Genomic DNA, 24,765 nt, shown 5'->3' on the forward strand with positions numbered 1-24,765 from the left:
CATTCCCCCATCTTTGTCCATTTTTAACTCTTGTTACAACTGCGACTGCCTGACTGCTGGGAATTCACTACGTATATTTGACTCAAAATTCTACACAGCCCGTTTTACATGAACATAGTAAGTAGTACAGCATAAATATAATATTTCTACGAATTGTTGGTTCTACATCCAACAGAAAAAAATATTAACCGCTCGGCTCGGTTATGTGGAAAATATTTGCAACCATACGAAATTGGTACATTAATCTGGTTGATGACGTGCAGCAACCTCGTATTTGACCCATAATCAACACTAGCAACCCATGATCTTCGCAAGATTGAGACAGTATCGATATTCCGCTGTTGACTGTATTATTTACGTTACATGATCTTCATTCACACCAAACTCAAGAATTCGAAAAACCCCTCTCTCGTCCAAAATAAATATCACACCATGAATAAAGCAAAGGAGATAAATACTAACGGAATTCCTTTTAGTATTCAAGGGGAAAGGGGGAATAGACAAAGGGGAAACTTGCGCGGCCAGTGTAAAAGTTTTGCGGGGGCCCCTGAATCCTGCATTGGGGCTGCATTTTGTTCCTGCATTAAACCGATTCATTGGGCTTCAAGGGCTGCTCGCTGACACATGGCGTTGGCTCAGCCCACGTCCAATACATCCACAATAAACAGACACATTCCGGAGGAAATAGAAGTGTACCTGAACTTGTAGCCTTGTGGAGTACCTAGAAGAGAGGGGAGAGGAGTGGCGAGGAAAAATCAAGAATAAAAACACGCTTGAGTCGCGGAATCAGGAAGTGACTTGTACCACAGAAGGCCCTAATCGTCATCATCTTGTAGACCGGTGTTGAAGGAAAATAGACCCTCGTTGGATACATCCGAACCATCCGAGTTATATATCCTACCTAGGTAGGGTGAGGTATACTTTCGGGCTCATTTTTTGGCCTTAACATTGCGTGCGACATATCTAAGACGTCCTTAGGTTCCTCTAAAACAATAAGTAGACGCTGTCTTACTAGGTATTCCAATAATAGAAACAACTGAATCCCTATACCCAACTGGCATTTAGTTATATAACAATAGAAGGGCAATGCGTTAATATAGATATGTGAAGGTCAACAAGGCATGCGTATTCCAAAATTACATATATCCAAATACGAAGTGCGCCGAGACGGTCATAGCGATATTGACAATGCCCACGAAGAGTTGGCAGACACTAAAAACACTAACCCCAACCCTAACCCTGAATAGCCTACGCCCCGGAATGATTTGGTAACACAAGACGGTGTTAACCTGACATAACACCATGCTAGGCCGGTATGTTTTATTCGGACATGTAATCAGTTAACTTTGAGGGTATCAATCTATAAAATGCTACATCGTGAACTTAGCAAGTTTATCCATAAAATCAAGTAAAGAGAATCCGTATTTCTCAGGTTTATTGCCCTGATTTTTCTCGAATACGAACAGCTCATAACGAAACCTAGTCCCCTGGCTAGACGAAACCCCTAATACCGCGTAGACCAGTCGACTTCTTCCGCTCCTTGTCGTCCTTCTTCTCTTTCTTATCCTTACGAAGATTTTGCACGCCACCTGCTAGAGTTAGTACAAGGTTATCCAATACGAGAACAAACAAGAATACTCACCACGTCCGAAATACCGTTCCGTAGTAGGACTGCCCTTACCAGCCGACAACGGATCAGCCAGCGGTGTAGATGGTCGTCGCCCTTGACTAGCTGTGGATCCACCAGTACTATAAGGCTCAAGCGGCGGCGTAGCATTATACGACGTAGCCTCGAACATTTCCGAGTCGGAAAATCCGCGGTGTTGGCGGTTCCGCGTATCTAATGGGCTGCCCGAATCGGATGATAAGTCGACCTCGGGATCCATAGACCGTCGAGGCTCCGGTTTTGAAAGCTCGGCTACTGTGGATTGTAATTCTAAGATGCTTGCTTGCAAGGCCGCATTCTTCTTTATGAGTTCCGCGACACGGGCTTTAAGCTCCGTCTGTTGAGCTCGGCTCGCTGCTAGAGCACTTTCGACCTGTGACTTCAAATTCTCTGAATTGCGCCCTGATCCGTCCTTGAGAGCATTTTGTAGCTTTTCATTGAGCTCCGCAATCTGTGATTGATACATGTTGTGCGTTTGTTGGATATCGGAATCATGAGCTCTGAGCTTCATTTCGAGCTCCTCGGCTCGACTGTCTGCTTCTGCCGCATGTGCGATTGTAGCTTGGCGCTCTGTCTCTTTGGCCTGGTTATTTCGTTCAGATTCCGTCAATCGCTCGACATCTTTCCTTAATCTTTCAAGCTCGTTCACATTGATCTCCACGGACTGCATGTTTTGCTTCAAAGCCAACTCTCTAACTTCAGCTTCACATACCAGGGAGCGCAATTTGTCTGCCTCGCGTTTTGCCGCCTCTAATTCAGCCCGTAACGTACCACCTTCCGCGTTCCACTTCTTCTGCTCCTCGCGCAGTGCCCTGAGCTTAGTAGTAAGATCGGCTTCCCATTTCTTCGACAGGGTTCGACTTTTCTCAGACTCTCGTTTTGCTTGTATTTCCGAGTCTTTTGCATCCTTTAGTCGTTGCCTAAGTTGACGATTTTGTATGATCAAGTTCTGGGTTTCCGCCTCGCTTGCTGCTTCTCGCACGTGTCGTCGTCGTAGTTCACCCATATGCGTAAGATGTTGCTGCTTCATGAATCTCTCGAATGTAAGATCGTTACTCAAAAGTAGGATTTGGCGTTGGAGGTGTGCAATTTGAGCATTGATCGCATCTGTCGGCGATAGGGAGACGTTGGCTTGTGGAAGGTTCGGTTGAAGTTGTGAACTGGTACGATCCGAAATGGAATCATGGTGACTTAAAGCAAGGGAGGGGACGCTGTCATTCGCCATAGATTGGTGAAGCCCCGACTTGATGGCCTTGTTGGAATTTATTAAGTCTTGTAGCTGCGTTTGTGATGCCGACTGAACAATTTGACGGGATAGTGTCGGACTCTCATTTCCATTTCCAGATAACCTTGGACTTGATATATCTCGAGCAGAATGGTGGCTGCTAATAGATGACTGGCGCAATACAGCTGATTGTATTCGGCTGTTCGCGATAGAATCGGCCAGTGTCGACATTGTATTTCGCCGTTCGTCTCCTTGAATGGGACTGAAAGATGGTGTGCCGAAAGGGTAGGAACTACTAAGTAGTGCAGACTCGGTCCCGTCTCTCTCAGACTCACTTTCTTCTGTCGCCCTTGTGTTGACAGCGTTCGAGATATACTGACCGGATAGTGGTTCAGATGATTGGCAGAGAGCAACACAGTCTGCCACTACTTCGGCCGGTTCACTTTTAATCCACCTTCCGAAATCTGTTTTCTCGGATTCAATAGTAAGGGTATAAAAGTTCTCATGAAGGAGATGGCACTGGCGGAAGCGTTCAGATGCGTGGCGTATTTCGGTGGGTTGAACCTCGATGTCGTCAGCGTCAGGCACTTCCGCATGTCGGAGATATCTCTGCGGTTTCCGAATGTAGTCCATGAAATTAATAGGGTAAAGCCCATAAAGAATTGTAAAATAGTGCAGTAGCTGTGGAATATTCCTATCTTCGCAATCGGACGAGTAGATCACTTTCTCCCAAGCGAGATTGTTAGGGGATAGTCTTCGATCTTTCTCTGCTTCGTCCGCCGCCTGGGAGGATAATTCACGTTCCCAGAACAGCAACCGCGCATATATGTTAAACAGCGTGGGCAAGTGGGGAACGAGAGAGCTCGGCATATGAGGAAGAATCATAGTTAATGCGGTTAAAGCGAGGGACACGATAGTGGTAGACGTGTCAAGTTGAAGGCAATTGATTAAATTACGAAATAGAGGAGTTTGTAAGATCAGGTGAAGATGTGGTGGCTGACTCTGCACAAATATAGCTAGAAATGATAAAGCACGAGGACGATACGCCTTTTTGGCGACATACATGTCAAGGACGGTTAAAAGATCCTAAATCCACTTAGCAAGCAGCTTATAGAGCGTGGGTAGAAACGGAAAGCATACTTTGGGGCGCTTCTTCCCGTAGTGTAGGAGTATCCTTCGCAACTGTTGTTCTTTGAATTCCGCTATCGTATTGGGAGTTTTGCCGACAGCTTCATACTCAGCAAGCCATTGCACCATGAGTCGTTCTGCAAGCTGAGGAGCAGAGCCTCCAGTTGGGGAACCGGGGTCGTTGCCATCTTCAGGAGTGAGAATATCCAGAAGTACACCCTCTACCTCTGCCGCAAGACCCTTCTCCTGATTTAAATGGTCGAGCGCTGGCAACAGCAAATCAAACCATTGGAGTGTTTTGGCCGGCTGTCCGACTATCGGGCGTAAATGACGGGTGATGGCAATGAAAGGCGCGAATCGAGACGGTACTTGAGCGACATCTCTATGGAATATAGATAGTAGTTCATCATTGACTTTATCGGCGACACTTTCGTCAACCTTCTCGTGCTTATATACGTAAGCGTCGATAACTTCGACAAGATCGTCGGGTAACGGCAGACTCGCTGTCGGTATGAATCCGTTGATTGCTTTCGAGAGTTCCCGAAATGTCCTAAGGTTATAGGTGATGAGTTAGCGTAGATGATCAACACTATAAGTGGGTGCGACTGTCTTGCACCAAAGAAGTAGTGAAGCTACTCCGGATCTTTGGAATGGAGTTCGCTATAGCGGAATGGACCAACGTACGGTGCCGAAGACATTGCGAGTTGCCGCTCCAAACGGAGCGACTCAAAGGGAATAATCCGTCAGTTCAGGAAATCTGGGGTAACAAGCTGTCACGAAATAGATTTCCGGATCGAGAATGCGCATGGTAGAGCTGCAAGTCCCGCACAAAGCTTCACCAACTCGTCAATTTCTAGGAAGTTCGGGGAATGGAACCTGGCCCCATTCGCAATTAGTTTTTACATTCCTCCGTGGTGGGGTAAGCCCCGACTCATTAGCCCGTTTTGTTCGTGTCAGGGAAGAATACAGTGTGAAACCACTAGCACCGCACGTCATGCGTACTGGTTATGACTACAAATTAGCGCCTACCTCACCTGCAGATGTAAGCTGCATGTACCTAATTAGCTCTGGAAGTAACGAAGGTCTACCACCATACTTGCCCATTAAATACGACACCTGCTTACATGAAATACAATGCGAAGAAAAAGGGGGAATGTAACGACCTTATTTAGATGCTACTCTACGATATTATATCTTCTGCCGACAAGCTTCCTTATTTGCTCAATTGATTAATATTGAGAAGATCTATGGGAGGTAAGGAGGTTGATCGCAGTTACAGTAAGTAATAAGATTCAAGTACTGTACGTCTTACGGTGAGTGCGTGACCAGTAAGGCCCACTAAAGAAGGTCGATCCTCTCAATGGGATCCACTACCCTAGCGGTCTTAAATCTGGGGGAGGGGAATGATACACAGCTCGTGTGGGGTAAATACACCCTAGTACCACTCAGTACCTACAGACCCCTCCTCGAAGCTGCATGGTCCTACGTAACTGCCCGGCGTGGTCAGGTATTCAAAGTTGAGGCCCCTCAATCACTCGATCCATCAGCCCATAGGTTTAGTAGGTAGCAGTTTCCTCGCTCGATTCGTCTGCCCATTCTCATTCAATTCTTTCTCATTTCTCAAATTCAATTTCTCTCAAAGGAACTAACCAAGTAAAACTACCTCGACAACAAAGCGATTCAAATTTGACACATCTCGTGATTCAACATCCATTGCATCTTCCTTGACTCTCGTAAATATTCTCCCACACCTTCTTACCTACAAACCTCGGATTAGGCAAGCAAATACACCTCCCTATCTTACGAACACGTCTCCAATTCCTCAATCCTTAATCTTCAATCATGGCACACAAGACTTCTGCAGTGGCCGATGAGCCCATTGAAGTTCTCTTCGTTCTTCAGCCTAAGTTCAACTTATTGGACTTTGCTGGTCCTCTTGAAATCCTCGACACAGTCCGTCATGATAAGAATGATGACAGTAAGTTAGCTAGATACCCAATTCGTCCACTGCCTTTGTTTTCCCCGCGTTTTTCAAAGCTCGTATACTAAGAGGGGTATTTGTTTGTAGGCACCAAAGCTTTCGATTACACAATCGCTGCAGCCGAACCCAAGGTTATTTCAGAACAAGGAGTCATCGTTGGTGCCCAAATCACATACAAGGAGGCACATGAACGTCTCAACGACTTTGATGTCCTCATCGTCGTGGGCGGCAATAGCGACGCCGTCCTGAAGGAGAAATCCGAACCCTTACCTACCATTGAAGCTTTTGCCGAGCTTCAGAGAACTGATTACACACGAGAACGCACACTCATGTCAATCTGCACCGGCTCCCTCTTCCTGGCCGAGGCCGGCATCTTAGCGGGCTTGTCCGCCACCACCCACCCCGATTACATGACCAAGTTTGAGATTATCTGCAGTAATGCAGCTCAACGTGACCTGCAAGAAAGAACCGACGTTGTAGAAGACTCTAGATATGTCGTCAACAACCTTCGCTTCGACCTTGGAGATGAGGATGAGAACCCCTACATTCGTCGAAAGTCGGATGCTGGAAGACGCCCCTCTGCCGCACGGTATGTTAATATTGCCATACACATTACCTACTATTACTGATCATGATTATAGGAAGGGAAGCATCTCATTCAAGGGATCGAATGGACGCCGTGAGTCTATCGCCCGCCGCGCCGCAATGCGTCTTGGGGGGCTTCGGGTGATTACGAGTGGGGGAGTGTCTGCTGGCCTAGATGCAACCTTGTATCTGGTCAGCATCCTGGTCGACGAAGACGCTGCGAACGAGGTGGCACGATCCGTTCAACACGAGTGGATCAAGGGTACTGTTGTTGATGGTCTTGACGTCTAGACGGATATCAAGGGCTGCTACGCACTAAATGAAATCAATAGGGGTGGATGTGTTGAAATCTTGCTCATGTATCGAAAGACTCTCCCATCATAAGACCGAAATGGTCCACAGTACCTGAATTTAAATGAAAGTAAAACAGTTAAAATAAATGCCTCTCGGTGCCATTTAATTGAGATGTGGTTTCATGAAAATTAAAATCTGACGTACAACATGCGAGCAACTTCCCATTACTGAACCTTGAACGACGTATCGTGCCAGGAGGTGGGGTTGAAGCTCACGACCCATCTTTTATAGGCTACGTAGCCCCACAATATCGGAATTTGAATTTTCATCCGCCGACCTACGGATAGCGAACTTATTGAACTAGTGTGCTAAATTTCGAGATACACTTTTGTCGCATATATTCAATTGCCATCCAGACACAATGGCGTCAAAACAACTCTTCCGGACAGGGAAGAAGCAAGTCTTCTTGTATGTATCTCTCAAATACACTGCGTATCACCGCGTTGTCAACTAACATTAGACCCACCGTAGACCCGACCACACAGTAATCTTCCTCCGACCGCGCGACACCCAACCACCAAACTTCGCATCTTTCCAAGTGCCCCTAACATTCAACAAGCTCGACCTACGCGACTACCTCCTCCATGCATACAATGTACCAGTCCTAAGTGTACGGTCGCAATTAACGCAAAGACGGCCTATCCGATCTAAAGTGCACCACCGAATCTACAGACCACCACCTATCAAGACGATGACGGTAGAACTGCACCAGCCGTTTGTGTGGCCTGAAGAACCGGAGGATAAGAGCGAGTGGAACACGCCGTGGATGGAGAAGCGTGAGCAGGAGAGACAGAAACAAGAAGAGCTTACTGATAGCCTTAAGAAGAGTGGCAAGTGGCCTTTGAGAGACGAGACGGGTGCTACGCATGAGAGCTTGGAGCTTAGGAAGGAGGCTAAGAGGTTGTTGCGGGAGGGCAATTGGAGTAATAGGAACGAGTTGGATCCGAAGTTTGTGAAGGAGAAATAGGGTTATGATGAATTCTGAATGAAAAATGCCCTTCATGATCTGGAGCCTGGGGGCGGATAGGACATGAATGTACGACTACGAAAATAACTTCGGGTATATATCACGCTCTGTAAAAAGCAGGGACGAAAGAAAATGGGCGCTTAAGTGCCGCACTCTATTTCTATTCATTATTCGCCGTTTCTATCCAATGCTCCTTTTGTTGGAAGAGGAGGACCTCGTTTCCCCAACTCCACCAACCTGTAGTGAGATTCCTCGCAAATATTTCTAGTCCGTTGTAATTCTCCGGTAACATATCCTGAAATAAGGGCCTTAAATTCGGCTTCCTCGAATGAATATCCGGGACTCCCATAACTACCTTAGTTGGAATCGATTGTTTCGATGTGCTACCTTTCCTCCTACCGATTAATAAACGTTCCCATGGTTTCCTCCATTGGGCCTCTATATCCATAATAGGGTCACCGGAGTTTGTTATTTTGAGCCAGATCCATTCACCTACAAATTCTAAGCCCCATTCCGAAAATATCCCACAATATGATGTTAATAGGTCAGCAACAGCGGCTTTATTTGTAACCCATACTGCCACAAGACCATCTGACTTTAAATGCGATGAAACCGGTATTTGGTTTAAGAGATTTCTGACATCTTGCATGTCATATGCTATTGTGTAACTGTTCCGTTTCCGTTTCACGGACCGGCTAGGCCACGGCGGATCAAGAACTATCAGATCGAACTTGGGAGCGTCCGTAAGGAAATTCCCTCGTTGAGATTCTATAGTCCCTAGAAGATAATGGGATAGATCCGGAATATATGGCTCTGACGTGGTGTGGACATCCTTAATGTTTGAAGACGTCTGCTTTCTTTTGCGTGATTCTTCATGATGTAATTCGTCATCACTAGCTTCACCTGTGTTACTTAACACACGTTGCAAGCACCATGGTCCCTCGTAGCTATGTTTGATTTCCTGAAGTGCGGCTTTCACACTTTCTATAGTCATTAATTCGGATATTGCGGCAGATGGTGATACCGATTGTCCCAGTCCTTTCTTGGGTTCAGGTGTTTTCCATGGTACCTCGGCTGGGCGAGATGAAATTATACGTCTCTTTATGGCCTGTTCTGGTAATAGCTGGGCTTCTTCAATGGAACGAGGTATATCTATTAGAATGATAGATTTATCTGGATTTTCGAATAAAATGCAAGAGGCCGACAAATGCGGCAGGGCCTTCTCGGAGTGCATTATTTCCCCGCGTATATTTCTCTATAAATTGCGTCGATGGTCCTACGTAGGTGGTAAGATGCATTTTAGGTTGATCCAGTGCCGCGTGCCGGTTCCCGAGGATTGCGGGATAGAATTCCGGGAAATGAAGCTAAGACATGGATCTTCCTGTTCTTGAGATAACAATTTCCAAGGTCGAATTTTACTTATGATGCACTGTCTTTCGACATCGCCTAGGCCAATTGCATCAAGTTCCTGCAGGCCAAGATCTTTAGGGATCTAGTTTTCGTTCGCTTCGTAAGCTTGCTCCACCAAATATTCGGGACCTGATTTTTCGGGCTATGCCGTGCGGCTTTTGGAATCCTTAATTCACTGGATAATCTAGACCACTGGCTGTCATGTCTTTCTTTGAAATGTGAATCTGATTCAAGAATGGTGCATTGTGAACCCAATGAAAGCAGGCATTAAAGAATCATTGTTGTAAATTGATAAGGTGAAGAAAATGGGGCAGAAGCGCGCGTGTGAATAAGATCCAATCAAAAGTAAAGTGTCTTGGAGTTTGGTGAAGAGATGAAGCAGCATCGGCTCAAAAGAGCCTGATTAGGGGAGACTAAGTGGGTCTTGTCAGGGGTTTAGCCCAGCAAGACAAGCAAAAGCAGGCGCCTCTGACATCAGGGCTTCCTCTTTGTAGCGTGGAACAATCAAACGATTGCAATTGAGTTTAAACGTTGATTGGCGGGTCAGTTGTACATGTGTAGCCAGTTGTTTAGGTACATGCTGGTAGATCTTGTACCACCCATGAAGATCGATACATCGTCATTCGCTTGCTTGTGTCATAATATCAATAGTATCGCAAGTACTCAGGGGTATATCCTGTACTTATCCAATCCTATCTTCTATCCAGATTTTTGTGGACGTTGACGCATTGTCCAAATCGGCTTCCCACGAACCAAGGCCTCCCGCCGAATCGATACAAGTAAAACTATTCTCAATCTAGCCGCCCATTCTCCTCATTCACTACTTCATTCCCAGTTTGGGGTGACAAACCTCAGAGTCTTACCATGTCTCTTTTCTTCTCTCTCCATTCACTTCCTACACCTTTATTTCTGACCGTGAATATTTCCCTATCCTCTCGATTTGTACCAGAATTCTTATAGTGCATATCCATTATCTACCTCCTTAAACCGCCCTATCTATATCCTATTGTATCTTCACATGCAAACGTCATAGTCGGGATACTAGTCTCGTAGCACTCGATATTTACCGACCGCCCTCGATTTCCATTGCGTCTTCCCATTCGTTCGTCTAGCCTACTCATGAGGTTGCCGTTGTAACATTGGTCTTCGAGCTGGACTTTAAGTCGGGTACCGACTACGATAAGTAGGCATGTCGGACTCTGGTGGTAGGTTGCAATATCATTATGCCCAATCGTTTTGGAATGTGTATGAGATTAACAATAGCATAGATAGTGGCACGGCTCAGCGTAATCAGGGAATTACTCTGATAGCTTTTGTCACTGCCCTCAATGTCTCGTTGATAGTCTTTGGGGTCCAGACGGGATTTTTCCTAATATTGAGGAATAAGCTTTCCAGAATATTGTAAGAGCCGCCGTTGTCCCTTTTCTTTTGAAGATATTCTAATATCTGTGGCGCAACAGCAAGCCTAAGACATATCTCGTACCCGAACGAGAACGAACGGAATCTCCTCCAAGTAGCCCGTGGGGCTTGCTTAGCACGCTACTTCGGTTTCGAGATCGCGAAATCATCAAGAAATGCGGGCTCGATGCCTACTTTTTCCTTCGATATTTACAAACTCTTCTCGTCATATTTATACCGATAGCCGTTATCGTGATCCCAATCTTGGTGCCCGTGAATTATGTGGGTGGGCTTAGCCGCAACTTCTCAGCGAATACTACCGACAGCACCAATAACGTCAACTCGACCGATCCGCAAGGCGCCGATTATACAGATCCTAGTGCACCCAAGTCTAATATCACTGGACTGGATACGTTAGCCTGGGGAAACGTGAGGAAGGACCAGACTAACAGATATTGGGCCCACCTCGTGTTAGCTCTCTTGGTTATTATCTGGGTCTGCACCGTCTTCTTTATCGAGTTGAAGGTATATGTCAAGATTCGACAGGATTGGTTGACAACCGCCGAACATCGTTTACGAGCCTCCGCCACTACGGTCTTAGTCAGTGGTATTCCTGACAAATGGCTGAGCGAGGAAGCCCTTAAGGGTCTCTTTGATGTGTTTCCTGGAGGACTTCGAAATGTGTGGCTCACTCGTGACCTCACCCATCTTCTAGACAAGATTTCCAAACGTGACCAAATCCATAAGCAATTAGAGGACGCACAGACGGAACTCATCCGCTTGGCGAAAAAGGAACAGCTTAAGAAAAGAAAACAGGATGAGAAGCAGGCACGTAAAGCGTCTAAATCCCACCGTCCCACCAAGGAAGAAAGACTTGAACGCCAAAGGGAAGAAGATGACGCAGCAAAATTGCAAGCTGAGGGTGGTCAGGGTGTAAGCAGCGGTGATCGGCACGAAGTACCACACGGCGTGAGCGGCGCCGAAGCTGAGGTCGAAAATGAAACTCGCCGAGAGAGTGGTTATAGGCCATCCACCGGGCACGGCGCCGTTGCGACTGGGTTTTCGAAGTTAACCGGAGGATTTGGAAAAGGCATCGACGTTGTGGGCAAGACTGGGCAGGAGATCTTCGGAGGTGCTAAGAACATTACACATGGCATCGACAACCAAATCGAAACGACGAATGGCTTTGTGTCGATAGGATCGCCACAAGGCCCATCGTCTGCTCCGCCTACTCGTGGCTCAGACCGCCGCCGTGTGCAGCTACCGGATGAGAAAGACCTCCCAAGACCATCAATGCAAAGCTCAAACCACCCAGAAGAGCGTGTGATGGGACCGCCCACAACGGGAGCGATGCATTCCCGCAACGGTTCTACCATTTCTCAAGATACCATACTTAAAGGGGAGAGCGTTGAGATGCGGCACATCGGAAATACTACTCGCAGGGCTACTAACCTCAGCGACATGCAAACCGAGACCGCGCGATGGTATGAATTCTGGAAGCCGCCGACAGGTGCATATGCGTCGCCAGTACCCCAAGGATTCGAAGGAGACGATTTTCCATTCAAGAAACAGAAGACGTCTTGGGAAAAGGTCAAGTCATTCATACCGTTTATGGGCGGCCATGAGCTTGACCCGGTAGAGTACCCCAAAGCCTACAATGAAGAATGGAAAGAAGATGAGGACACGGGAGCAGAGTGGGAAAAATGGGTTAAGAAGTCTAAGCGACCGACCCATCGTCTCGCTAACTTTGACTGGACGCCCTCATGGTTGCCCGGACTCCCATTTCTCAACAAAAAGGTCGATACTATCTATTGGTGCCGCCAAGAATTAGCAAAGCTTAACTTGGAGATTGATACCGACCAGAAAAACCCAGAACGCTATCCGCTTATGAAGTCGGCGTTCATTCAATTCAATCACCAGGTCGCTGCGCATATGGCCTGCCAAAGTGTTACACATCATGTCCCAAGACAAATGGCCCCTCGCACCGTGGAGATTTCTCCTAATGACGTGCTATGGGAAAATATGGCCCTGAGCTGGTGGTCGGAATGGCTCCGAACTACTATATCTGTGGGTGTCGTCGTAGGCATGATTATACTATGGGCGTTTCCCGTCGCTTTCACATCATCAATTTCTCAAGTCAGCACATTGACGGACACATTCCCTTGGTTGGGTTTCATTAATAAGAACAAGACGATCCACAACGTGGTGTCTGGTGTTGCTGGTGTCTTGCCCGCCGTTTTACTTGCCTTACTTCTTTGGTTGGTTCCGGTTATCATGGGGTTTCTTGCCGGCTTTAAGGGAGCCAAAACAGGATCCCAGAAATCGGAAACAGTTCAGAAATTTTATTTCGCATTTCTGTTCGTCCAGGTATTCTTGGTTGTCTCGTTGGCTTCAGGCGTGCTTCAGACACTGGAAGACCTAGCAAGCAATCCGACAGGAGTTGCGGACCTCTTGGCTGAAAACTTACCGAAGGCAGCCAACTACTTCTTCTCTTACATGATACTCCAGGCTCTTTCTGTGAGCTCGGGTACGTTGTTACAAATCGGCGCCCTCCTTAATTGGTACGTCATTGCAAGAATCATGAACAGTACAGCCCGAAACAAGTGGTCTACGAACACAAAGCTGCCCGAGGTAAACTGGGGAACGTACTTCCCAGTGTATACCAATTTCGCGTGCATCGCATTGATTTACTCAGTTGTCGCGCCAATTATTTCTATCTTTGCTATTATCACTTTTAGTCTTCTTTGGATTGCGAACAGATATGCGATGATATATGTCAACCGTTTCACTATCGATACTGGCGGTGTACTATATCCACAGGCTATCAATCAGACATTCACGGGGCTTTACGTGATGGAGCTCTGTCTTGTCGGTCTATTTTTCCTCGTCCGAGACCAGGACGGCGAGGTCGTATGCGCGCCTCAAGCTATTATCATGATTGTCTCAATCTTCCTCACCGCTATATACCAGCTCCTCCTCAATAGGTCGTTTGGCCCGTTATTCCGATACCTACCTATTACATTTGAGGACGAAGCGGTGCTTCGAGATGAGGCGTTTCAGCGAGCTCAGGATCGTCGCCTGGGTCTCCTTGATGACGATGACGAATACAATAAAGAGGGTTCGCAAAGTCAATATCAAGATGGAAACCCATCCACATCTATGGATGGAACTGGTGACAAGACTGGGAAAGGTAATAAGTTCACCAATTCCAAACCCGTCAAGGGCATTGTCCATGCTAGTACCTGGGCAGCTCGTGGCGGTAAAACAACATATGACCGTACTTTTGGCAAGGCAGAAAAGGGTCTCAAGAATGTCAACAAGTATCGTGAGGAACGCCGTCAGAAAGATCTGGAAGCGCAGAGGGCTATCGGCGAAGCGCTATACGGTGGATTCCACGATGAAATTGAGGATCTAATGCCTGAGGAGAGAGATGTACTTGTTCGACGTGCGTTTATGCACTCTGCCCTTCGTGCCAGACGTCCGACGGTTTGGGTCCCTCGTGACGACCTTGGAGTCAGTGATGACGAGATCAAGAGAACAAGAGAGTTCAGTGAGCACATTTGGATTTCTAACGAGGGAACAGCCCTTGATAGCAAAGTGCGAGTGTTATACGGACGCGCGCCTCCTGACTTTTCAGAGCTAGATATCATCTCCCTCTGAGGGGATATGCGTATGAATTGACCTGTACATAGAGAGCATACGATGGAAATGACCAGGCTTGGGTTCGTTGGCATAGCAAGCAAAGAGGTATACCCAATGTTGCATAGAAGCGTTATTATTAGCATTTACGTAATACACAATAGACAAAAAAGATTCACCTAATATTTCCATTATGCTTGCTTTTTGTATGAGATTTAATATGAATTTAATCAATCATTTCTAAGACTTATCTAGGCTGCTAGGTGGTAGATAGTATCTCGACCGTCACACATCGAAGCAACGGGATCGTATACTTGTCCCAAAAGAGCTAGGGATTCATACTATAGTCCCAAGTGAAGCATATAAGCAGTCGCACGACTAAAGTCTAATAATTAAGGTTATTAAACCTTCCAACCTACCGGCAGTGTATCGGCTTTTAGAGTTGAGGAAATACGAATTAATGCAAACCTACCAAGCACATTGTACATATGCGAACCGGGTACGTGTCTATATTTAGATGTACACAGATGGTCTAGTGTAACGTACGCGTATGGTCACAGTTTTTATACTGTAAATTCTTAGTGAATTATGCTTACTGTATATACTGTGTTAAAAAAAGATAACGGCCGTGCTCTCGGACCCATTAATAAACAAGCTACCATTTGTGCGTGTTACGATAAACCCATTGGTTCGAACTTTCCAGACCGCGGAGCCAGCCGGGGAAAGAAAGTCAACTGGAAAGAGAGAACAGCAAGTACAGGGGTTAGGAATCTTGCCAAGATCCAATTCTAGCGCGATCGGGCGACTTTGGACCTCGTAAAGTTGTACCTACTGTAGCAGTTTCCAGCAGTCCCCCAGCACTCGAATAACAAGGGGTACCTAGGCCGCTAAATCACAACAGGGGTCTAAACCTGTGCCTCTTCCCATTCTGCTAATTCGCCATTCCCCTTCTCTTATCCCGCCGTCCCGTCGGATTGGCGCTGGTATGTCTTGAATATTTCGAACAGTACATACATACAACTCCTCATCCCCCATTCCCCCCTTTCTCTTCCGTTTTCGCATCGTGCTTCTTAACTCGATACCAATACCAATACCACTGGTTGAGAGACACGCGTGTCAGCAATTTTGTACACGTACTGTAAGATCGGCCCATAACATCACAAGATCAGCGTCAGCATCACGTCCTCAGCTAAAGATCCTCTTTAACCCCCCTTGCATTTTTCTTGTCCTTTCGGGTACTAGGTACTAATTACGCTCGTTTGAACATACGCCGTACCAACCTTCCACAGTTGCACAGTTACACATCCACTCAGCTGATCCTACGATCGTCGTCGTCCTTGGGTGGCGTATTTTCTCATACAGCCACGATACTGCAACAGGCAATAGAATCCCAACGATAGCCTCAACGCGACGCAAATAGACACTCGCTTGTGCAACCCATAGTTCCTAATAAGGCGATATATCCCAGCCGCAAGCCACTCTTATCTGCCGAAGCGTTGAATAGTCTAGGCGAAAGCCAGAACTTCCCGACACTCCTGCGAATATAGACCGAGTTGATGTATTGCGACGCGCAATAGCGATAGGGGTAACCGCGCAAAAATGGGAAAGGCAATGAGGAATAGTCTGAAATGGCTACTTTCCTCTCTAGTAGCCTCTCAGGTGGGAGCGTTTTACATACCAGGTAAATATCCTATTCCTATACATCCGACTAGAAGCGTGCGACGTCTGACGTGATTATATGAATACAGGCTGGTCGGTGAAGAGCTACAAAGAGAACGAACATATCCCATTACTCGTGAATAAGGTCTACTCCGACAACACGCAATTGCAATATGCCTACTACGACCTCCCATTCGTCTGCCCGCCGACGGGCAAAAGCCACGGCCCCGGTTTGTTCAGCGGACAGAGCATTTCGCTTAATCTCGGCGAAGTGCTTCGCGGCGACCGGATCATGACTTCGGATATCGATTTGACAATGGGACAAGATAAGGAATGCAGCTTTATGTGCAATCAAGAAGTCACAAGACGGGATCTGAGACGAGCAAAGGAGTTGGTGAAAGAGGGGTATGTCGTGGAATGGATCGTCGATAATCTACCCGGTGCCACGAGCTTTGTCACGGTAGATAAGAGTCGGAAGTACTACGCTGCTGGTTTCAAACTCGGTTTCACGGACTACTCGGCGAACACTGGAAAGCCGCGGTATTTCCTTAACAACCACCATACCATTGTGATCCGATATAGGTCAGCGCCAGGTCGGGCGGGCGAGAAGGGAGGCAAGGTCGTTGTCGGCTTTGAGGTCTACACGAAGAGCGTAGGCACGAATGTTAAGCGAGAGAATGGATGTCCTGCCGACCTTCGCGATGTCGATGATCACTTCGAATTATACATGGCGCCGAATAAGACTACCGAGTTTCAATCGCAATACTCGCATTCGTCCTACTACCCAGAGGCTATTGAAGAGGGCGACGATGACGATACAATCAGCATTCCATACTCCTACTCGGTGTACTTCCGCGAGGACGAATCGGTCGAGTGGAACCGTCGCTGGGATCTGTATTTCGTTAACTCGGAAGAGGGTTCCCGAATCCATTGGCTGGCTATTGTTAACTCCCTGATCATCTGCGGTCTCCTCACTGGTATCGTTCTGATGATTCTGGCCAAGACGATTCGATCCGATATTAAGGGATACAAGGAGGGTTCCATTGAAGATGGCAAGTTGCGAATCAAGCGCAAGGGGAACCGATCTCCCAAGTCGGAAAAGACCGGGTTTGGTTTGCTTGAAAAAGAAGGCGATGCGGATAAGGATGTCGATATTTCGTCCGACGAAGAGGCACTCGAAGATGTTACTGGATGGAAGTTGTTACATGCGGATGTCTTCCGAAAGCCCGAGTATGGATATTTGCTTGCGCCGCTTGTCGGATCTGGTATGCAGCTGTTATTCATGGCCATCGGACTAGTTCTGCTAAGTGCTATTGGCATTCTGAACCCCAGTTTCCGAGGAGGCTTCTTGAGCGCTGGTGTCGGTCTTTTTGTCTTCGCAGGTGTCTTCTCTGGCTACTATTCCGCAAGAGTGTACAAGACCTTCGACGGTACAGATTTCGTTAAGAACGCGATCGTCACAGCTTGTCTCTTCCCCGGTCTCCTTTTCGGTCTAGTCTTTATTTTGAACTTATTTGTCTGGGCGCAAGCTTCCAGCACTGCCATACCTTTCGGAACTCTGATAGGAATCGTTCTTCTGTGGCTTGGCATTCAGGTCCCATTGGTGTACCTGGGTTCGTGGTATGGATTTGTGCGAACAGGCGCTTGGGAGCATCCGACGAAAACTGCTAGCATTCCCCGACAGGTCCCCAACCAAGCGTGGTACGCCAAGAGCATACAATCAATTCTTCTGGCCGGCCTCGTCCCATTCGCCGTCATCTTTATTGAGCTGTTATTCGTATTCCAGTCGTTGTGGCAGGATAAGAGCGGGTACTACTACATGTTCGGGTTCCTGTCAGTGGTGTGCCTGATCCTCATCCTTACCATCGCCGAGGTCACGGTTGTCACCATCTATATCCAGCTGTGCTCTGAGAACTATCACTGGTGGTGGCAGTCATTCTTAGTCGGTGGGGGTAGCGCCGTCTGGGTATTCCTATACTGCGTCTGGTACTACTTCGCCAACTTGCACATATCGGGCTTTGTCAGCTCCCTCCTATTTTTCACATACAGCTTCATAGCATGTTGCGTATACGGTTTGCTCACGGGCACCGTTGGATTTCTGACAGCATATGCATTTGTTAGACGGATATATGGGTAAGTTCAGTTCCCCTCAAATTAACCCGACTTGGGTGTAAAGCGACTTCATGAACGCATCACTGACGTCTACTGCCTTGTTTAGTGCCATTAAGGCGGACTAACTTAATCGATACTTCTAAAAACTAGATACATACTACTTAATCAAACGATCGAACGTGATAACGTAATAATGAGTAGGATATAGTATTTCTTATATATATACAATTTTTTATACTTTTCTTTGCTCTTATTAATGATTGTCATGCATAATGCGGTGGGACATAATTTGGTAATCTTGTGGTTCGGAGTGCGCGACGGGTTGAGTCAGGCGTACGTTGAGGGTCTCTATTTTGAGGGTCTCTATTTCACTCGTCTTTCGCTATGGTGATCATACATTTTGAAGGGTCTATCGTTCATATGCTATCTATTGCATTCTTACCCTAGTCGATAACTAGGATCGCGACAAAGGGTAGTTGATAATGGCGTTGCTATATTTTTCTGTATATACCTGTCTCTGGCTATGAACATATCAAGAACAATCATTACCTACTATCTTAACATAAAAATCGCTTGCTCGTTAGAGGAGAAATATGCAATCCGTCAACACCTCATGAACATATTCAGGGTAGATTCATGGAGTCAAATCTTGAAGCCAGGCTCATAATTTACTACCCATGGCCAGCCAAAGTCCGTCGCCTTCAGCCATGATGTTTCCTTATATGCATTGTTAGCATTTTGAAGTAACGGTATATCTCAAGGTAGGGAGCAGGAATACTAACCATCTTTATCTTCCATTACACCCTTGACATAGAGCTTGCGCCCATCCTTTCGTACCACACGCCCACGAATTAACACAATCTGGGGCGGCGTAACCGCGCGGCGGAAGTTCGTCGTGAAGCGAACCGTATAAGCTCCGTGCGCTACATGTGTTATTAGCAATCTCTATCCCAGACGGAATATCCCTCTCCAAGTCCAAACACACGAAAAAGAAAAAGAGCAGAACCTACGAGCTTGATGGTTAGCCGCAGTCCCCATAACCTCATCCAACATAACTCCATACAACCCGCCATGCATAGTCCCCGCGAAGCTCTGCGTATCAATACCCAAATCCGCCAGGGCGTTAAACAGTATAAACGGGTTCTGCGGGTCCTCGCCGTTTTCCTTTCCACCACCACCGAGTAGAGCCTGGGATGCGGTCTGCTTTACTCTTTTCTCCTTATCCACCTTCCCGTTACCCACTGGGGATACACCTCCCGCTGGCGAGACCTCACCCGTACCCCCCGAGCTAGGGGCCGTGATCTTCGCTTTGGATTTGGCGGGCTTGACCATGCGTATGAAGGTTACGCATGCTTTTACCGTCGTCGGGCTGTTCATGGTCTTGCGGACGAAGTTGGATTCGCCGGAGGGCAGGGGACGGCGGTCTGGGACTATGACGTCGAGGTTGGACCGGTCGGAGAGGAGCGCGGCGCACCATGGTATCGCTTGGAAGTGCGCTAGGGGGTCTGGGACGGCTTGGTTGTGGTCGTTGGGCGCGGGGGATGATTTTAGAGGTTGTGGCGCCATTTTGGTGGAAATATGAAAAGATGTATGCGTAAGAATAGATGAGTGAGGGTGAGAACAGGTGAGGGTTTGGGTTTAGGTACTCGGTTGCGCGAGCTGCGTAGAGGACGAAGTTCGGAATGCTGGCTGAGATTAGAAAACCTCGGCGACTCAGGTGGACAAGTACCTAGGTAGAGAGTATGTGAAGGTGCTATGGTATAGTCAACAGGAAAACATAATAGTACACTCAAAGCTTACACTCCGATCCGCTTCAATATATCGACAATGTGTATTAAGATATTAGCTACTAGGAGAGATATATGGGTGGTAAAGCTAGACGAGAAGAAAAACCTGGGGAGAGGTACCGGGCCTCTTTAAAAGAGACCGAGACCGATACCTATCATAGGTTACCATAGGTCAACTGGTGTGCCAGGTATTCTCCGCTTCCCCCAGCTTATCGAAGGCCGGGCCTTATTGACAAGTCATATTATTTCCAAGGTCATGTCTTTCAGCTCGATGGGGTGTGGGCAGCGAGTGGATTGGATTAGAGCATGCATGACATCAGGAACAAAACAAATGGAAGAAAAATAAGGCGGATGTATCTTCAAGAGGAAGTAAGGTATGTTTACCATACCGAATTCAGCTGCGGCATGGAGAACTCGCCTGCAGTTGGGTGATCGTCATGGTTAGCTCACTGACGGACGGCACTAGACGTAGGAACGGTGGCTTTTTGGCGAACACCGGCGATTAATTAGGGAGCGCCCGACCAAGTTGGTGTGCTGCGCTCAGACTCGTGTAGCCGAGGTTCCTGGTGATCAGCTATGTGTTGTTGAGAAATGAATTCCCACTCCGAAGAATGTAGACAATAAATCTTAGTATATATTGAAACCCATCTCATATTAAGTATCGAATGATTATCGCTTGGCTATATCTATTTGTTTAGTAGGTGAGTAAGTGTAATTACTATTGAGTCGGGGAATAGCCATACTAATGAGCGTAGGATACGAACCCGTGGGATGAGTGGCGTTCGTTTAAAATGAAAAAAGCAACCACAAGACCAAATATGTCGCAAAAGTGCTCTGCTAAGCATGGATTTATAAATCCTCTAAGAATATTAGCACTTGATACGAAAATTATGTGTTTGACTCAAGACTCACTAAAATTGCTTGTTTCTCGTTCATTTGACACCTAATATTGCCAAAAGCGTAAAATTGTACGAGAAGGGCTGGAGAAGCTAATAGGTTTAATAAGACTTCTCTCTATGCTATGCTCTATTGTCCCATATATCCATCAATGCCTTTAGGTACCTATGTATATCGAATCTCTACCCCCCAATGATCGCGAGGAGACTCCCACTCGCCATGCTGAATACCAAAGTACACCGTAAACGCCTTCACCCCCGACAATGCCACCTTAGACCGCTCATATGGCTAGACTTTTCCTCTAAATACTAAACAATGTCTTTAACCGTTCGTAAGTGTAGAAACTGACTGCCGCTAAGGGCACCACTTTTATGTAGCCAATTGACAACCCGACGAAGAACCCTGGGATTCCGCGCTCTCTAAATATCATGCCTGCCGTTTCCCCTATTCGCAGGCGGTGACCATCTCCGACTGCGCCACTGACTTGCATTCGTCGCCTTATTACCTCTAATGGATAAGACACTGTTTGTGATACGGCACCCGAGATTCCTCCGGCAATAAGTTCCGCCCACGCGCGGAGAGGCTCGGGCTTGTCGGAGGGTGAACCGACAGGTTTGGGTAGAGTAGTATATTTTCGAATCGATGGTAGGCGGAATATATCCCCGGCGGTGTCGTGCGTTAGGAAGGATATACCAGCGTACGGTATCATACCCAGTATAGTTGTAGAAAACCCTCTGTAGAAATTGATAAGCCCAGATCGGGGCGTTACCGCCTGCGCAGTAGATGTCGCAGCCTCAGCAACAGCTCCCGTGACGCCCGATCCCGACTGAGCGGGCGCAAGGGGTGATTTTGGCAAAGGTTGTTCATGATAGATCTTTTTGCAGATATCGGCAAGGGACGAGCTCCTATGCTTTGTCTCGAACGCTAATCGCACGCGAATGACCTCCAATGGGTATGTAACGAATACGGACGTCACACCGGCTAGTGCACCGGTTGAGAATCGCCGTATCCATGTTTCGTTCTGTCGGTTCGAGCCGATGATAAGGGCGCGGTATTGTTCGTAAGCGACGAATTTTATGGCAGCGTAGGGGTAGATCTTCAAGAGAGTGGCGGAGTGACCGCGAAATAAGCCAAACACTCCATCGCGAGCGTAAATGTCGCGAATGGCTATTCCAAACCCAGCCCAGGAGCCTTGATATTTCGCGAATTGTGGATTACTCGTTTGGAAGAGGATCTTGACCCGGTCGAGCGGAGCGACTGTCGTCTTAGCCTTGAGACATTGTTAGCACGCGAGCGATTCGCGCATTCCAGTCAGGAAGTTGTGAAATACGTACAGCACACCCTGCAAGACCTCCAGCAATACCTGAGCGAATGACATAGTCCAAACTACGCTTATCCGGCTCATTCTCCTTTCTTGCTATCGGAGGTTCTTCATCGACCGAATCTGTATTTGCGCTGTAGGATGTATTACCTGTGACAACACTACTGGCTTTCCTAACGACGCCATCCATCTTTCCGACGAGAGCGCTCGCGTGTCCTTCTCGATGGGATGGGAATTCGGACATTGTGTCATGATTCGGGGCTGCCGATGGCATTCCTACGCCACCGACTTGAACTCCGGATAGAGAGCGGTAGATGCGACAATAGAATCGGAAGACGAAAAACAGAAAATAAAAAGAATTTAGATTAGAGACTAAATGTACATCTCCGCCTTCCTTAGTATCAATTCTCGGGGGTCCGGGGTACAATGAAGGGAGGGGTGTCGGCTAGAAAGAATGGAGAGGTCGTGGTTGCCGGATTTTACGCAGGGTTCGTTTTAGCACTGACGAAGCGATTTCTAGTGATTTGCAACAGCCGCGAACGTCACTTCCCAGTCTATTTTATGATCCCCACCCCTGTAAATACCCCGAGTCCCGAGCCGAGGGTTGCCGAAGCTTAGCCCATCTACCCGTCTGATCTTCTAAACTCCAAAGTCCGCCTTGCATTTATTATCACGAGACCCTCTTTCGCATGGGAGAAATCTTCAAATTTTCTAAGTTGAATAATCAGATGACCGCTGCAGCTCAAAACTTGGGGTATGCATCGAAGCTGACTAAAATATTATCAATAAGAGCTATCAATTGACGAAAAATGAACAACCTCGTTAAGTCATCCAATTGCAAAAAAAAAAAAATCTCTATTCTGAGTGGAGGTATTTAATTTGATCTATAGATGCATTTTAGATCCCCTGTCATGTATCATGCATGTGCTAAGTTGTTGTGTTTGTTTGCTTTTATCTTCCCAAACCCGAAAAACTGAGTCAGTGCATCACCCCCATTCATATATTGGATGTCTAGTCAGGGAGTGACAATATGAGACGACCAACTCAGGAAGTATCCCGACGTCTCGGCCCATGTCTAGAAACAAATGGGACGAGAAACAATACCTTTTGCGCCTTGCCAGGATCTCCGGCTATGTAATCAATAAAGGAACTTCTAACAGTTCCTACCCGCTATATTCGCCATAGAATGGAAAACCCGGCCTCTTTCTTATTGTAGAACTTATTACAATAGTTTCCCTTCCGTCAATTTTGCTCCTCCCAACCCACAAGCGCTCCGTTTCCTAATTGGAGGGCTTGGAGCTGTATAGAGCTTCTAACCTGGCTTTCTCCTGCTCTTTGAGCTCTGCGATCTCTTCTTTCGTGGCATTGTGTTTGACGGCTAGTTGGTTTCTGGCTGGATTTTCGGGGCTGTTCTTGAATTCCTTCCAAATCTTCTCCTTCTTCGAGCCGTAGTTCATTCCTTTCCCACTGCCGTCTTCTTTCATTTCTTGAAGCCTCCTTTCCTCGAATGCAGTATAGGCGGCCTTAACCCTTCGGTCGGCGTGTCTGTCTATTTTGACGTCGGATTTCGAGTCATCAACACTCAATACTGCGAGAGCATTATCAAGACCTGAACCCGAGAGTTCTGGTGCCTTTTTGTTGTCGTCGGTCTCGGTCAATGCCGAGTCGATACCTCGCCTTGTTTTCTTTACGGCAGTCTTAGCATTCTTCGGGCCGGCACGACTCGGAAGGCTCTCTTCTTCCTCGGCAAGGGCAGCTGTTCTCTCGGCTTTTTTCTTTGCTTGTTCTGCTTTCTTCGCAGCCTGGGCTTCTCTGGATAGATATATTATTAGTAAGAAGGCACGAATAGTTCCACTCCATCCAACCTAATCTAATTAATGAATACCACATCATGAAACTCAAGAAGACCTTTAACACAATTACAGAACGAATTTCAAGGGTAACTTGCTTTTTGGAATTATTCTTAGAGCCCTTATCCCACTCAGCGTCCTCTGCCGCGGCCTTTTTTTGATCCTCAGCAGCAGCCTTATCGGCGGCCGCCTGGGCCTTGCGAGCTTGGCCAGCCGCCTTTTTGGTATTTTCTCCACCCTTCTTCCCTGCCATTGTAATTACACTCGGTGAGCTTTCGGGCGTAACTTATATATGATTAAACAGCGATCCGGCCGCAACCGACGGGAATGTCATTAAAAGATCCACTGATGGATGCCGTGCGACTCGCAAACGTTTGAGCCAGCGGTATCAGGTAGTAGGGAAATCGACGGGAGAAGGAGGGGCTGGCGGGGTTATGGATAACACGTCGTACGGCAAGGGGGGCACGGAATAAGCATAGAAAATCGGGGCTAGTTTCGTAATAGCCATCCATCTTCATCTGCAGCTAACAAACCATCTTAACCTACTTCAACTCACTTTTCACAGCTACATTTTTGGCCATCTACAATACTTTCGGCACACCTCGCCTCGATATGCATCTTTTCGGATGACCCCAACATACCCCCCCTGGCGTTGGCAAGTTGCCTACTTAAGGTACTTAGGTAAGTTGAACGTGCCCAACATGGGTTCTCAGGACCACCAGGAAGGTTGGCCGCAGCTGGAAGACCCATGGTTACCATCATCCGGGCTGCACCACTGAGCAAGGT

General features: G+C 47.1%; 9 protein-coding genes across 9 annotated transcripts; 4 read left to right on the top strand and 5 right to left on the bottom strand.

Annotated features, from left to right (window-relative positions):
- Positions 1–1,031: 1,031 nt before the first annotated feature.
- On the bottom strand, positions 1,032–4,974 carry F4822DRAFT_409899 (Hamartin protein-domain-containing protein). The gene is made up of 4 exons (XM_051458698.1): positions 4,704–4,974; positions 4,032–4,569; positions 1,643–3,977; positions 1,032–1,589 (listed from the first exon to the last, which is right to left on the bottom strand). Exons 1-4 carry the CDS (start codon positions 4,715–4,717, stop codon positions 1,492–1,494), a joined length of 2,985 nt encoding a protein of 994 aa, XP_051312147.1. The 5' UTR covers positions 4,718–4,974; the 3' UTR covers positions 1,032–1,491.
- A 500-nt stretch (positions 4,975–5,474) lies between these two features.
- Positions 5,475–7,113, top strand: F4822DRAFT_314377 (class I glutamine amidotransferase-like protein). The gene is made up of 3 exons (XM_051455371.1): positions 5,475–5,997; positions 6,088–6,589; positions 6,642–7,113. Exons 1-3 carry the CDS (start codon positions 5,862–5,864, stop codon positions 6,874–6,876), a joined length of 873 nt encoding a protein of 290 aa, XP_051312148.1. The 5' UTR covers positions 5,475–5,861; the 3' UTR covers positions 6,877–7,113.
- A 45-nt stretch (positions 7,114–7,158) lies between these two features.
- F4822DRAFT_314431 (uncharacterized protein) lies at positions 7,159–7,986 on the top strand. Its single transcript, XM_051455372.1, has 2 exons — positions 7,159–7,347; positions 7,411–7,986. Exons 1-2 carry the CDS (start codon positions 7,301–7,303, stop codon positions 7,904–7,906), a joined length of 543 nt encoding a protein of 180 aa, XP_051312149.1. The 5' UTR covers positions 7,159–7,300; the 3' UTR covers positions 7,907–7,986.
- Positions 7,982–9,343, bottom strand: F4822DRAFT_314441 (MT-A70-domain-containing protein). The gene has a single exon (XM_051455373.1). The coding sequence runs from the start codon at positions 9,138–9,140 to the stop codon at positions 8,067–8,069; it is 1,074 nt and encodes a 357-aa protein (XP_051312150.1). The 5' UTR covers positions 9,141–9,343; the 3' UTR covers positions 7,982–8,066.
- A 610-nt stretch (positions 9,344–9,953) lies between these two features.
- Positions 9,954–14,536, top strand: F4822DRAFT_409903 (DUF221-domain-containing protein). The gene is made up of 3 exons (XM_051458699.1): positions 9,954–10,521; positions 10,585–10,717; positions 10,777–14,536. Exons 1-3 carry the CDS (start codon positions 10,506–10,508, stop codon positions 14,372–14,374), a joined length of 3,747 nt encoding a protein of 1,248 aa, XP_051312151.1. The 5' UTR covers positions 9,954–10,505; the 3' UTR covers positions 14,375–14,536.
- Positions 14,537–15,952: 1,416 nt separating this feature from the next.
- On the top strand, positions 15,953–18,149 carry F4822DRAFT_437917 (Nonaspanin; the record flags this gene model as incomplete). Its single annotated transcript, XM_051462461.1, has 2 exons — positions 15,953–16,034; positions 16,102–18,149. The coding sequence occupies 2 exons, from the start codon at positions 15,953–15,955 to the stop codon at positions 18,147–18,149; spliced, it is 2,130 nt and encodes a 709-aa protein (XP_051312152.1).
- A 636-nt stretch (positions 18,150–18,785) lies between these two features.
- On the bottom strand, positions 18,786–19,690 carry F4822DRAFT_431250 (Thioesterase/thiol ester dehydrase-isomerase; the record flags this gene model as incomplete). The annotated part of the gene is made up of 3 exons (XM_051461449.1): positions 18,786–18,841; positions 18,907–19,047; positions 19,135–19,690. 3 exons carry the CDS (start codon positions 19,688–19,690, stop codon positions 18,786–18,788), a joined length of 753 nt encoding a protein of 250 aa, XP_051312153.1.
- Positions 19,691–21,109: 1,419 nt separating this feature from the next.
- On the bottom strand, positions 21,110–22,373 carry F4822DRAFT_431251 (mitochondrial carrier protein LEU5; the record flags this gene model as incomplete). Its single annotated transcript, XM_051461450.1, has 2 exons — positions 21,110–22,078; positions 22,143–22,373. 2 exons carry the CDS (start codon positions 22,371–22,373, stop codon positions 21,110–21,112), a joined length of 1,200 nt encoding a protein of 399 aa, XP_051312154.1.
- A 446-nt stretch (positions 22,374–22,819) lies between these two features.
- F4822DRAFT_409919 (uncharacterized protein) lies at positions 22,820–24,514 on the bottom strand. Its single transcript, XM_051458700.1, has 2 exons — positions 24,078–24,514; positions 22,820–23,941 (listed from the first exon to the last, which is right to left on the bottom strand). Exons 1-2 carry the CDS (start codon positions 24,230–24,232, stop codon positions 23,410–23,412), a joined length of 687 nt encoding a protein of 228 aa, XP_051312155.1. The 5' UTR covers positions 24,233–24,514; the 3' UTR covers positions 22,820–23,409.
- Between the last annotated feature and the right edge of the window lie 251 nt (positions 24,515–24,765).

Source organism: Hypoxylon trugodes (genome assembly GCF_022578975.1).
Source record: "Hypoxylon trugodes strain CBS 135444 unplaced genomic scaffold F4822scaffold_7, whole genome shotgun sequence".
NCBI classification, from domain to species: Eukaryota; Fungi; Ascomycota; class Sordariomycetes; order Xylariales; family Hypoxylaceae; genus Hypoxylon; species Hypoxylon trugodes.

Excerpts from the sequence above, each read along its gene's own strand:
- F4822DRAFT_314377 (XM_051455371.1), top strand. The coding sequence starts at position 5,862 with ATGGCACACAAGACTTCTGCAGTGGCCGATGAGCCCATTGAAGTTCTC. Across the intron at positions 5,998-6,087 it reads TCATGATAAGAATGATGACA|GCACCAAAGCTTTCGATTAC; the intron begins GTAAGTTAGCTA and ends ATTTGTTTGTAG. Across the intron at positions 6,590-6,641 it reads AGACGCCCCTCTGCCGCACG|GAAGGGAAGCATCTCATTCA; the intron begins GTATGTTAATAT and ends TCATGATTATAG.
- F4822DRAFT_409903 (XM_051458699.1), top strand. Across the intron at positions 10,718-10,776 it reads AATAAGCTTTCCAGAATATT|CAAGCCTAAGACATATCTCG; the intron begins GTAAGAGCCGCC and ends GTGGCGCAACAG.
- F4822DRAFT_314431 (XM_051455372.1), top strand. The coding sequence starts at position 7,301 with ATGGCGTCAAAACAACTCTTCCGGACAGGGAAGAAGCAAGTCTTCTT. Across the intron at positions 7,348-7,410 it reads GGGAAGAAGCAAGTCTTCTT|ACCCGACCACACAGTAATCT; the intron begins GTATGTATCTCT and ends GACCCACCGTAG.
- F4822DRAFT_314441 (XM_051455373.1), bottom strand. The coding sequence starts at position 9,140 with ATGCACTCCGAGAAGGCCCTGCCGCATTTGTCGGCCTCTTGCATTTTA.
- F4822DRAFT_409919 (XM_051458700.1), bottom strand. The coding sequence starts at position 24,232 with ATGGCAGGGAAGAAGGGTGGAGAAAATACCAAAAAGGCGGCTGGCCAA. Across the intron at positions 23,942-24,077 it reads TCTAAGAATAATTCCAAAAA|AGAAGCCCAGGCTGCGAAGA; the intron begins GCAAGTTACCCT and ends ATATCTATCCAG.
- F4822DRAFT_409899 (XM_051458698.1), bottom strand. Across the intron at positions 3,978-4,031 it reads ACGGGAAGAAGCGCCCCAAA|GATCTTTTAACCGTCCTTGA; the intron begins GTATGCTTTCCG and ends AAGTGGATTTAG. Across the intron at positions 1,590-1,642 it reads GGAACGGTATTTCGGACGTG|GTGGCGTGCAAAATCTTCGT; the intron begins GTGAGTATTCTT and ends TAACTCTAGCAG.